Raw genomic sequence first — 12,279 nt, 5'->3', positions numbered from 1 at the left:
CTGTAGCAGGATCTTCAGCAAAAAATGCAACTTAGACTAAACAAAGGGCATCATCCTTAGAATATGTACATACTATGTAAAACTAAGAGAAATTTGAGGCAGACCGTAGATTCCTCTTCATTTTCTGCATTCTGGCTGAGTCCCAATTGGCAATCTACCGTGGTTTTCGGCCATTGATTAAATCCAGATTGATGAGCCTTATCAGTGGGGATTCTCCAGTCATAGACTTAAGCCCCTTGCAGATGAACATATGAAAGGTCAGTGGGCTATCCAGGTTTTTTCCCAATAGTAGGGGTAGGCAACCTTCAGCACTCCAACTGTTGTAAATCTACAACTCCCAGCATCCATGCTTGCCCTGGTGTCCTTGGAACTCCCATGGAAGTGAATGGAACATTTTGGGAGTTGTAGTTTCACAGCAGCTTGAGTGCTGAAGGTTGCTGACCCCTGCCCTATAGCATACTGACCCATTTATTTCTATGGGCTCGTACACATGACTGAGAATTAGAATTGGCCATGTGCAGGCCAACAGTCCGGCCCGCAAAATATGGAACAGGTCTTATTCCTGTCTGATTTTGTGGCTGCGGCTTCTTTTCATTCACAGCCGGTGGTTAGCACACGGTCATGTGGGCAGTGCATGGCAAGCACACGGACCCCATTATAGTCTATGGGGTCCATGTGCTTAACTGCATAGCACTTGCAGTTGCGTTGGTATTCCATTCGGGGGAGTCCTCATGCAGACTCCTTCCGTACAGAAGCCAAACGTTAATGTGAACCAACCCAAGGGCCCGTTCACACGGAGTAAATGCACATGTATTTTGGCAAAATACACGTGTGAAAAATACACGTGTAAAAATAAGACTCCCATTGACTTCAATGACATTTTACTTGTGTATTTTGATGTGTATTTTGACGTGTTTTTTTACACGTGTAAAAAAGTGTCATTGAAGTCAGAGTCTTATTTTTACACGTGTATTTTTTACACATGTATTTTGCCAAAATACACGCACATTTTCTCTGTGTGAACAGGCCATTACTGTTTTCAGTACATTGGCTACTTCTGCTAATATATCTTAAAAAAACAACATAAATGTAAATACATGTCATAAGACTTTTTTAGGGTACTTTCCTAAGAAAAGCCATGTAAAATGAAATACTTATCACTGGTATTAATATTATTTTCTATTGTGTATTTTTGTGCAGTGCCAAGTTCAGTTGATTAAGAAGCATAATAAAATTTTGTGCCATCATTGTATGATAGGTTGGAAATCATTCAATTTTTTATTGTAGAATTATTAAAGGATTTGCTAATGATAGCTAGTGAAGTAATCCAAAAATAGAGCAAAGCTTCTGAAGGGGGTAGGAAATTCCTTGTCATTGCCCTGATTCCTTGCCAGCAGGCTAAAGGCATTACATTATTATTATGTTAATACTGAAATTTTGTAAAGTCTGATTCTCGTTCTGCCAGTAAATCACTTGTATGATAATCATCTCAATATTTTCAGTTAGAAAAGGAAAGTCCCATAATCCTCTGGAAAACCTTCTTACATATATTTATAAACACAGAAAATTAGTAAGCACTTAAAAATTTTAATTCTATATGAAACATCCACACCCTGCAAAAAAAAAAATTATATATATATATATATATATATATATATATATATATATATAAAACTTTGTAAAAAGAAGCATGTTAATTTTTGGCTGCAAAATTGCAACCAGTTCCCCAATATATTTAATAGGAGGAAGGAAAAAAAGAGGAGAAATACACAGCATAAACTACATGAAAAAGCTGCGCAAAAAACTGGACAGTGAGTTCACTTTGTTTTTCCCCCAGTATTTTTAGCTGCGTTTGTCTACATGGGCTCTTAGCCTTAAAGTATTTGTAATTTTGGGGGGTTTTAGGGTATATTGTGAAAGTGCTAAGTATGCTAGAAATCCTGTGTTATAATAAATAGTCATAATACAATAATTTCTATTGAAACTGAACATGATTGAGAAGCTATTAATTTATTGATGGCCTTAGAAAAATGATGTCTAAGTGACAAAGACATTAGTTCAAGGAGAGCTCATGGGAAAGAGTATCAGACAGTCAATTCCTCTCCCAGACTGGTAAATGCTATAGGAAAAACAAACTATTTTGTGAAAGACTGCACATACCCTGTTTCCCCGAAAATAAGACACCCCCCCTTCACCTTATGGATCACATACAACCGGCAGTCATGCCGGCGCTCCGCTAAGCAAGCATTAGCATGACTGCCGATTGTTCCCCACTCCAGCCACTGCATAAGACATCCCCCGAAAATAAGAAAGGTCATATATTTCGTTAGATAATTAATTATAAGAAACTGTCTTATTTTCGGGGAAACAGGGTAGTAACTAAGGGCTAGTTCACACGTGAACAAAGGGGCGGATTTTGACAGCGGATTTCGCTTCAAAATCCGCCCCTTTACAATGGTGGTCTATGTAGACCACCGGGCTTTTTTTTTCCGCTAGCGGCGGGCTGCCGCTAGCGGAGAAAAGAAAGGACATGCCCTTTCTTCAGGCGGCTCACCGCGTCTCTCTCCGTGTCAAAACCCACGCGGGCAGTTCACGTGTGAACTGACCCTAAAGCACACATGAGGATTCACAAGCAGTATTGTGTTTTCATTTTCGACTGGAAGTATTTTTAAATTAAAGGAGCTCATGATCTAAAGGAATTGGTGACGTTAAGGCTAAAAATATTGCTGACACCGAGCGCCCCCACTGAACAGCTGTTCTCATTAGTTTATACACAGAGAATGGAGCAGGAAGCAGATAGGTCTGTTCTTTATGTAGAAGTGAAACTAAATTGAATGGGGTCCAAGCTGCCCTTGTAGAGAGAACAGATATCTCTGCTTTGTCTGCCATTCTCTGTGTATCAGCTGCTGAGAACAACTGATCAATGAGGGTGCCAGGTGTTGGACCCCCACTGATCTCATATTAGTGATCTGTTTTTAGGTCACCAATGTTTTTAACCAGGAAAACCCCTTTAAATTGCATTCTATATAGTACTTTTTGCAAGCATTTCCTTTGAGAGGTGGTCATGTCAAGAAGTTTCACAATATTGGTGTTGTCATGCAGTTACATGCTTAGGATTCTTAATCATGAGATCGGCACCTTAAACTACCTAGAACCATTTTAAACATTTGCACTATTTTGTCCACTGGGAATTGTCTGCTTTTTTGATAGGGTTATGAAACTCTTTTAACTTATGACCTATAAACACTATTGCAACCACTTACACTGTTTCTATTGGAAAAAAAAAGTCTTTCCAACAAACTCCACAAGGAATGGGTTAAATCAAAATGATGACTGTTTGTACAGTCAGAATTTATTTGACACGACTGATTAATTGGTAGCGATTTATAAGTAAGTACACATTGTTCCCTCTGCCACTTTTCCTAATTTAATATGTATTGTGATCCATGAGAAAAATACATTTCCCCATCTGACAGAGCGCAAACAATACTCAGTCTTATTGAGAACGTATACTTTTTCTAACAATGCTTGATGAATTTATCGCTTTGCCAATCTGTTTAATATATTTTCTATTTTTTTCCTCCACTTAGATCACTTATGTCCCGTGAGTCTCTTGCCTCCACAACTTTAAGCCTAACAGAGAGTCATTCTACAATGAGTGTTAAACAGGAATGGTCCCATGGATATAGAGTTCATGCTTCTAACCATGGATCTCAAAACAGTAGTGAACCTGGCGATATACTAAGCATCCCTCCAGGAACTTCTATGTCCAATAACAGTGTCTCAAATTCATTGCCCTCATATTTGTTTGGCATAGAGAATAACTCTTCTCCTTATCCTAGTCCTAGACATTCTTCTCCCAGATCACATTCAGCACGGTCGAAGAAAAGAGCTCTTTCCTTGTCTCCATTATCTGATGGTATAGGAATTGACTTTAATACTATTATCCGCACTTCACCAACCTCATTAGTTGCCTATATAAATGGATCAAGAGCTTCCCCGGCAACCATCTCACCTCAACCAGAAGTTTATGGGCATTTTTTAGGAGTCAGAGGTAGCTGTATTCCTCCAACATGTGCTGGATCAAACTCTCAAAAAAGTCTTCTAGCTATCAGTGATAATGTGTCACTTCCAGAGAATGTGACGGAATATCAGCGCATGCAGCAGTTGGAACAAAATAGTTTGCAGGCTGATGCCATGAACAATATGGTAGTTCGACACAGCATTGGAATAAATGAAGGACAAGCTATAGGGGTCTTAAAGAGTGAGAGGTTGGATGATTTCCCAGGAGGAACAATTGACATATCATCACAGTCTTCCCTTACTCTCACAGCATCTCCTGCCCACCAAGGTCCACCACCACCTTACCATATCCATCAACACATGCATCAACATGAACTTTTAAACCAGTCCCATCCACTTTCACTCCCACCTCCAGGACAAATTCCTTTACTCGAAGAAGAAGGAGAAATAGATGATTTTAATGGTAAGCATTGTTGCAGGTGGATTGACTGCAGCGCTTTATATGATCAGCAGGAGGAACTTGTACGGCACATAGAAAAGGTTCATATAGATCAGAGAAAAGGGGAGGATTTTGCTTGCTTTTGGGCAGGATGTCCCCGAAGATACAAGCCATTTAATGCTCGATATAAACTTCTCATTCACATGCGGGTCCATTCTGGAGAGAAACCAAACAAATGCACGGTAAGTTTGTCATCATACTAGCAAATATTTTTCAATCAATGCATACACCTTAGCTTGTCTTTGGGCACCATTCATATAAAATGGCAATTCAATGCTGATGTAGCCTAATTCCTTCAAATACTGGATTTTCTTAGTTAGCTATTTTGTGAATGAGAAACATTTGCAATGTGCTGGGAGCATTGTAGAGTAGGGGAGATTCAAAGTGCAGGGAACATTGTGGCGTTAGCATCTGCTGCACAGGTGCTCATCCCCAACATGTTGTTTTTACGGGAAGTCAAATTACCCTTCATTAGATTTTTGACTTGTGGAGGAAACCCACGCAAGCATGGGGAGGACAAACAAACTTCATGCAGGTGCCCTTGGTTAGATTTGAACCCAGCATGGCAACACTGCTAACCACTGAGCCACCATGCTGCACATTCTTGTCACAACATTAATGATAGGCCTACATCCAGTAGGGTAGAGAACTGGTTCAGTTATATATATTATTTTATGCAGATGTGTAAATATAATTTGGTTGTATATCAACAGTAGATGAAGTAATTTATAGCTTAAAGTGAAAAGGCTGGATACGATCGAAGGAGTTATCTGCTGTACAGCTGGACATACACATTAGATTACTGCCAGCTGAACATTATCAAAAGGACCAACTGACCATCTAACGTGTATAGGGGCTTCCATGTGATAGGAGATGAGTAGGGTTGAGCGATCGGGATCGGAAAAGATCGGATTCCGATCGGCGATCGAGTAAATTTCACGATCGCGATCGGAATTCCGACCCGATCTATTCCATTGGGAACGAGATCGGAGGTTATCTCAAGATCGGCTCAACCCCAAAAGTGACTTTTCCCATAGAAAAGCATTGACTAGGGTTGAGGATCGGGATCGGACAAGATCGGATTCCGATCGGCGATCGAGCAATTTCACGATCGAGATCGGGATCGAGATCGGCTGGAAAATGATCGGAAATCGGATTTTAAAATCGATCTTGAAATCTCAAGATCAGCTCAACCCTAGAGATGAACTACGGTAACTCGGCACAACAACTACATAGTGAACGGAGCTAACTGCTTCTGACTCTGTCCACTGTGTATTAACAGCACCATGACTTCCAACATCAACAAATCAGTCGGGTGCCAGGTGATGATATTGATTACTTGTCATAAGGATCTGATATCGATGATCATCAAACTCTTTAGCCTGTAAGCTAGATCTTTAGTATATATGTTATTGTTTAAGCTATTTACTAACTAGACTTCTTATAACACTATAGTGGTGATCAGACCTTATTTTAAGGTGTTATATCCAGAATTTTAACTTACTGGGCACTAATGTAAAATTTGTTACAAGGACGCATCTCTTATCGTACTGGACACATTCTCCTTGGCTTAGGTGTGATTGTACCCTCTGCAGTCCAACATCCTTGGCCACATCCCATCCTTTTTTATCTTCCCTTCTATATAGTTTAATAATAGTGTTAACAATATTTTTGTAAATATTCCCTGAAGGGTTAAGAAATGCTTTCAGATCACAGTAAAAATGTTAGTTTCATGAAGTACGTGAAACTGATCCTAAATGAGTTAGAGTCTAAGGGCATCTTTGATGACATTAGCACAAAGTATCTTCTGGCTTCTGTGAATGAATCCAGATGAGATGTGGAGAAGTCTGTTGGTTTTACTTATTTGGCTACATCCACCAATGTTTAGATAAATGGTGTGCCCCGGTGTAGATTTAGAGCCTCCTACAAATGCCCCATGAATTGTTCTCTGATTAAGCACAGAAATCCTTGTCTGGTTTTGATAATACCTGTTCAATCTTCCAAAAATTTGTAGTTGCTGCTGACATTTATTTTAGAAAACTATAGGTAGATCAATAATATTACATTTTGCCTTTCATCTGATCTACTTGGAATGATTAAATAAATAAAGTTCCCTTTAATATTGTTCTTGTCCATCAGGAGTGAAAATTATGCTGCCTGAACATCTGGTAAATATCAAATACATCACAACTGCTAATCTCATAGGATGCTAGGACCTAGGAATCAGTAAAAGCACATGACAAAACCAGAGACAGGACAATGTCCAAAGAAACGTGTGTGATTGACAGTCATATTAGAATTGGGAAGGTAGCCTGATGGAAACTCAGAAATCCTCTCCAGATGTGACTAAGATGGTCCTGGAAAAGGAACGCTGCCAAGATCCAAATCTCAGAATTAATTTAGCAAACTTGGTTCTCTCACTGTCCAAGACGCAGATATTGACAATGTAAAACATCACACTTGTAGTTTATATACTCTTTTTTTCGACTACAAGATTGTCATTATATTTATTACTGGACGTGAACTTTCCCACACATTGATGTCATAGTAGATCAGGGGCCAAAAGTACAGTCGCAGCCACATACTAGTAAGTCAAGGAGATTACTTAGCACTACTATTTTGTCCAGAGAGTAATGGACAGGATTGTGACTAGGGTTGAGCGATCGGAAAAGATTGGATTCCGATCGGCAATCGAGTAAATTTCACAATCGCAATCGGAATTCCGATCCCGATCTTTTCCGGCGGGATAGACGTCGGCGGTTATCTCAAGATCGGCTCAACCCTATTCATGTATATATCATGAATAGGGTTGAGTGATCAGGATCGGGAAAGATCGGATACCAATCGGTGATCGAGCAATTTTCACAATTGGGATCGGCTGGAAAATGATCGAAAATTGGATTTTAAAAACGATCCTGAAATCTCAAGATTGGCTCAACCCTAATTGTGACACAAAATGATGCACAATAATAAAAAGCCACACTAATGATACACCTAGCTGAATCATAGAAGAATGTGATCTCAATCCCATCAGCACCACTATGAAACTTGCTTTGGTACCTCATACCACTCATCATCAGTTACTAGAAAAACTACATGGCATGTAGCAAAGATTCCTGGGGTATATAGTAAAAATGATAAAGTTAAATAGTTAAGTTAGATAAAGTTAAATATTCTCCCCACATATTTAATATCATTATATACATATTCCACAAGGGTAAATGTTAATAATACAATTAAAATAACAATGTATTATATTGCTGCATAAATGTAGCAGAAACAAGGGGCAGATTCTAACCAAGGCATAGTGTGTAGTTGCCCTGGGTGGAACTGAGCGCAGTGGCCAGCAACTTCCCATTTGCCCTCAATCTCCTAAAAAACTTTATCAGCATCCGGAGATACAGTTGATCATAGATGTGGGGCATAGGAGTCTAGCAGAGCAAAATTTGTCATTTCAAATATTTGCAGTTTTGCTTGGGGGTTTGTTTGGACTGAACACGTCTGAACCAAAACTGGTATTATTATACTCTGGGGTAATGTCATGATGCCGGTAGCTCAAAGGGGACAAGGACCTATGTGCCAGAGTGCATCCTGGGCTCCACCTTCCCTGATCCTCCACTTATTAAACTTTGGGGTCTGACGAGACTCCAGAGTATAATAATTGTAGTTTGTGGATGGCGAACCCTATACATTTTGTGTTAGGCTGATCCCGAAATTTGTGGAAAACCCATTGTGGCACATTATACTGAATGGAGGGCCACTATGGGACATTATATTGCATTGGTGACTGCTATGGGATATTATTCTTTCACAGGTATCTTTGGTGTGAATGGGGAGAGGGTATACTTTCTGAACAGTCCGGGGCCCATGGTACCCTTAATCTGCCCCTGAATATACTGTATATAGTACATTCAGAATGCTTGACAAAACAAAACCTTAAAAATGTGTATTGTCACTCTAACGCAGGGGTGGGCAATTACTTTTCCCATGGGGCCGCATAAAAAATTGAAACTATGCTAGAGGGCCGCACCACGGCAAATTTAGCTCCACCCACTTCTATGTTGACTCTGCCCATTCCCAATCATCTTTCCATGTGCTCCCACAAAGTATAATCCTCCTACAGTCACCCGTACATTATATGCCCCCACATTATAATGTTCCCTTCCAACTGCCCCACAGTATTAAGCCCCTCTCCTGGTGCCCCAGTATAAACTGGTGGAAACTAGAGGGGACATGAAGCTGGGACAGCTGGAGGGGAACATTAAACAGTGGGGGTCGTTGGAGGGGGGCAATAAATTGACAGCTGGAGTGGGACATGAAACTGGGGGCAACTAGAGGGGGACATTAAAATCGGGAAGATGGAAGCAGACATTAAACCGTAGGGGTAGCTGGAGGGTGACATTAAACTGGGGGCAACTAGAGGCAGACAGGTCCCCCTCCACCTACCTCCATGGTTTAATGCCCCCTCCAGTTGTCTCCATTTTAATGTCCCCCCAGTTTAAGTGCCCTCTTCATCTACCCCCAGTTTCATGTCCCCCCTCCATGTCTCCCTCAGTTTCATATCCCCCTTCATTTGCCCCATTTCATGTCCTCCCTCCATCTCTCCCCCAGTTTCATGTCCCCCCTTCCATCTGCCATCTCTGGCCTAGTATAACATTCCCCTTCCATCTCTGACCCTAGGTTACTGAGACACACACAGACAGACAGACACATATAGACAGACACACACAGACAGACAGACAGACACACACATACAGACAGACAGACACATACAGACAGACACATATAGACAGACACACACATACAGACAGACACATATAGACACACAGACATACAGACACACACACATATAGACACACACACACATACAGACACACATACAGACAGACACATATAGACACACACACTCCCCCCTGCATCTCACATTCCCCAGTACCTTATGACACACACCACATGTCTCCATCTTCCTACACTGTCCTGCCGACACTAAGACACGCCCCCTAGACACGCCTCCCTAGACAAGCTGTGCGGGCTGGTCTGAATCAGTCAGAGGGCCGGATATGGCCCGGGGGCCGGACTTTGCCCAGATCTGCTCTAACGGTTAAAATAAAAATCAGTCATTTTGCATTAATTGAATCTGGTAGGCTTGTGAAACCCTGACACAGTAGTCTGATTATCTCATAAATATATGGATGGATGGATAGATAGACAGACAGACAGACAGACAGACAGACAGACAGACAGATAGATAGATAGATAGATAGATAGATAGATAGATATGGGATAGATAGATAGATAGATGTAAAGTTGAGATTTCATATGAAAAAAAAATTAAAAAAAATTATCACTAAAGTCCATTCAAGTTCAACTCTACAAAAAACACCCTAGGAAAACCTAATATGGTGTGTTATACCTAATTCCAGGCCTGAGAAGTTACTCTGTACTACTCTGATATTCAAGAAAAAAAGGGGGAATCATTCATGATCTGTGTGGGCTTTACATACTGTAACTGGATTTCTCTCTACCCACAGAGGGTTCCTTCAGCATTTAAAAGTCCTCCAGCTGGAAGTAGTATTCCAAGGATATTCGACTTTTTCCAGCTGGCTTGAACTTTCTTCTGGATCAGGACCAGTCATGAATGTTGTTGTTTAAATATATATATATATATATATATATATATATATATATATATATATATATATCTTTGTGCCTGTTTTAAGCCTTTTATCACTAAAATAACTATTTCCTCATCATATTCTTGAGATTTTTGATGCAAATCATTGTTACTATATACTGTTTTTTATTAACAAGCATTGAAGTGGTTAAATTGCTGCTATATTCGTGGCACTTTTCTATCACAATTAGCTAATAGCTGATGCCAGTGTCATAGATTGAATGTTAGTTAAAATGCTTCAAGAGGAAAAAAAAAATTCAGTTGAGAGAAAAGTTTATTTATTTTTTTTTCAAAATGCTAAGAATTTCCTTTTATAGGTCTGTTTCGCGGACCATAATATTTTAATATTCCCCATCTGTTCGTAAATAAGTAAACTGAATAAAACAATTGTTTTAACAGCTTTCTTCTCATTGGATGCCTTCTTTCGGGCATGTGTTGGCAGGAGCTCAAGGAAAAAATGACAGCGTGGGCAGTTTGAGTACATTTCCATAAATGTAGTCAAACCTAATGAAATTGCCTGGCTCTATTTTAATATATTCATTAGAGTTGTAAACTTTCAACACTACCCCCAAGGATGATGCAGAGTAAACATGGTGCAAGTGCCCAGCTATAGTTCAAGGCCTAAGAGTGTAACTTATGGCTAAATGTTCCTAGTAACGTCTATAACCGTTTCATTGAGTGTGCAGCTATGCAAACAGACTTATCAAAGACACAATAAAAATCATTGATTTCAATTAGGAATCGTCACCTTATTGCAAGACAAGGCTCCTTTTGTTCTTTAAGAAGCCTGCTTTGCCTGGCCACTTACATGCAACGATTTCTTTACAGGTATTTGGTGTGACAAGATTTCAGCACTGTGACCTGATAGCTCTTTTCAAGGGATTGAGCTGCACTTGTTGGAACTTGTTTGACATGTTTGTTCAATAGCAGTTATGAACAAAAGTGGTTACATGGTGTAACAATGAGTTCTTCACCATCTGTTTAGAAAGGGCTTAGGTATGAACCAAGCTATTGAATGTCCCTGTGATTTGTACACTGAGGTGTTTATCAGTATTATCTATGGTGACTCTCTTCCATGTCCGTATTACACACACTAAGCTGGTCTTGGCAAGAACGTACGGTTCTTTTATTGTCTGGGTCACCATGATCTACTTACATTGTGTGAGCTCACAGAATCAGGTGCTAATTATCAAGTGTTTTTCACTATAGTTTACATAAAGATTGCCAGCCATAGCTTTTCATTGCCATGAATGGTATTACAACACAAGCATTAACTAGTCTAGTGCCCAACTTGTAAAAGAAAATTCTTACTCTTAGTGTTTACACAAGATCAAGTCACGCTCTTCTATAACATCTCTTGGGCACGTGGTTGAGTTGTTTGTGACAGCATTTCCCATAATGATCTTTTTGCGTTTTCTTTTAAGAATTATATAAGTGTAAATATCCACAATACAGTAAAAAAAACGGAAACAGAGACTGTAAAGATAAGATTTATGCTAAATATTAATTAACGTAAAATTGCAGATCATCAGTGTTTGTAAGCAAGACGGAAAAATGCCACTTATTGAAAGTTGGAGAAGGTGAGATAAAACAGTATATACATTCTGTACGTCTTGCCTTTATAGATAGCTAGGCTACTGCAGTGAAAAAGGGTGACCCATCAGCACAGCCTGACTTTGACATGACAATCAATTTTTTTTTTCACCTTGTAAGACAAACAAGGAAATCTGATATGAGGAACACTCAATATGTAAAGATCTGCTCAGGTCAGTTTTCTATGGCTGTGACCAAATAGACGGTATGTCTAGTGTAAAATAGAAGTACATTAGTCCACTGGACAGCAACAGATCACATATGTGATCTGTATGCAAGCATCATAGTAGGAAACTGAAGTTTCTGTTCACAAAAATCAGCACCTCAAGTGCAGCTTTCCTCACAATTCTTAGGGCTCGTTCACACGGAGTAAACGCGCCGCGCATTGTGGCGCGTTTACGGCGCGTGTACGCCGTGTTTTTTTACGGTGCGCAGCGCGTTTACTCCGTGTGAACTAGCCCTTAAGGTCAGTTCAAACTGAGTTTTTTGC

At 39.9% G+C, this 12,279-nt stretch overlaps 1 protein-coding gene across 1 annotated transcript in view; it reads left to right on the top strand.

Moving 5' to 3' along the window:
* The window catches only part of GLIS3 (GLIS family zinc finger 3), a 294,145-nt gene that overhangs the window by 57,289 nt on the left and 224,577 nt on the right, over positions 1-12,279 (top strand). The window contains exon 3 of the mRNA XM_075278899.1: positions 3,591-4,704. Coding sequence (XP_075135000.1) covers positions 3,591-4,704 — 1,114 coding nt within the window. The remainder of the gene's footprint in view (positions 1-3,590; positions 4,705-12,279) is intronic.

This window comes from Leptodactylus fuscus, chromosome 1 (genome assembly GCF_031893055.1).
Source record: "Leptodactylus fuscus isolate aLepFus1 chromosome 1, aLepFus1.hap2, whole genome shotgun sequence".
In the NCBI taxonomy this organism is placed as follows: Eukaryota; Metazoa; Chordata; class Amphibia; order Anura; family Leptodactylidae; genus Leptodactylus; species Leptodactylus fuscus.
The sequence above is the reverse complement of the archived record's forward strand: the minus strand, read 5'-3'. Positions and strand labels throughout refer to the sequence as shown.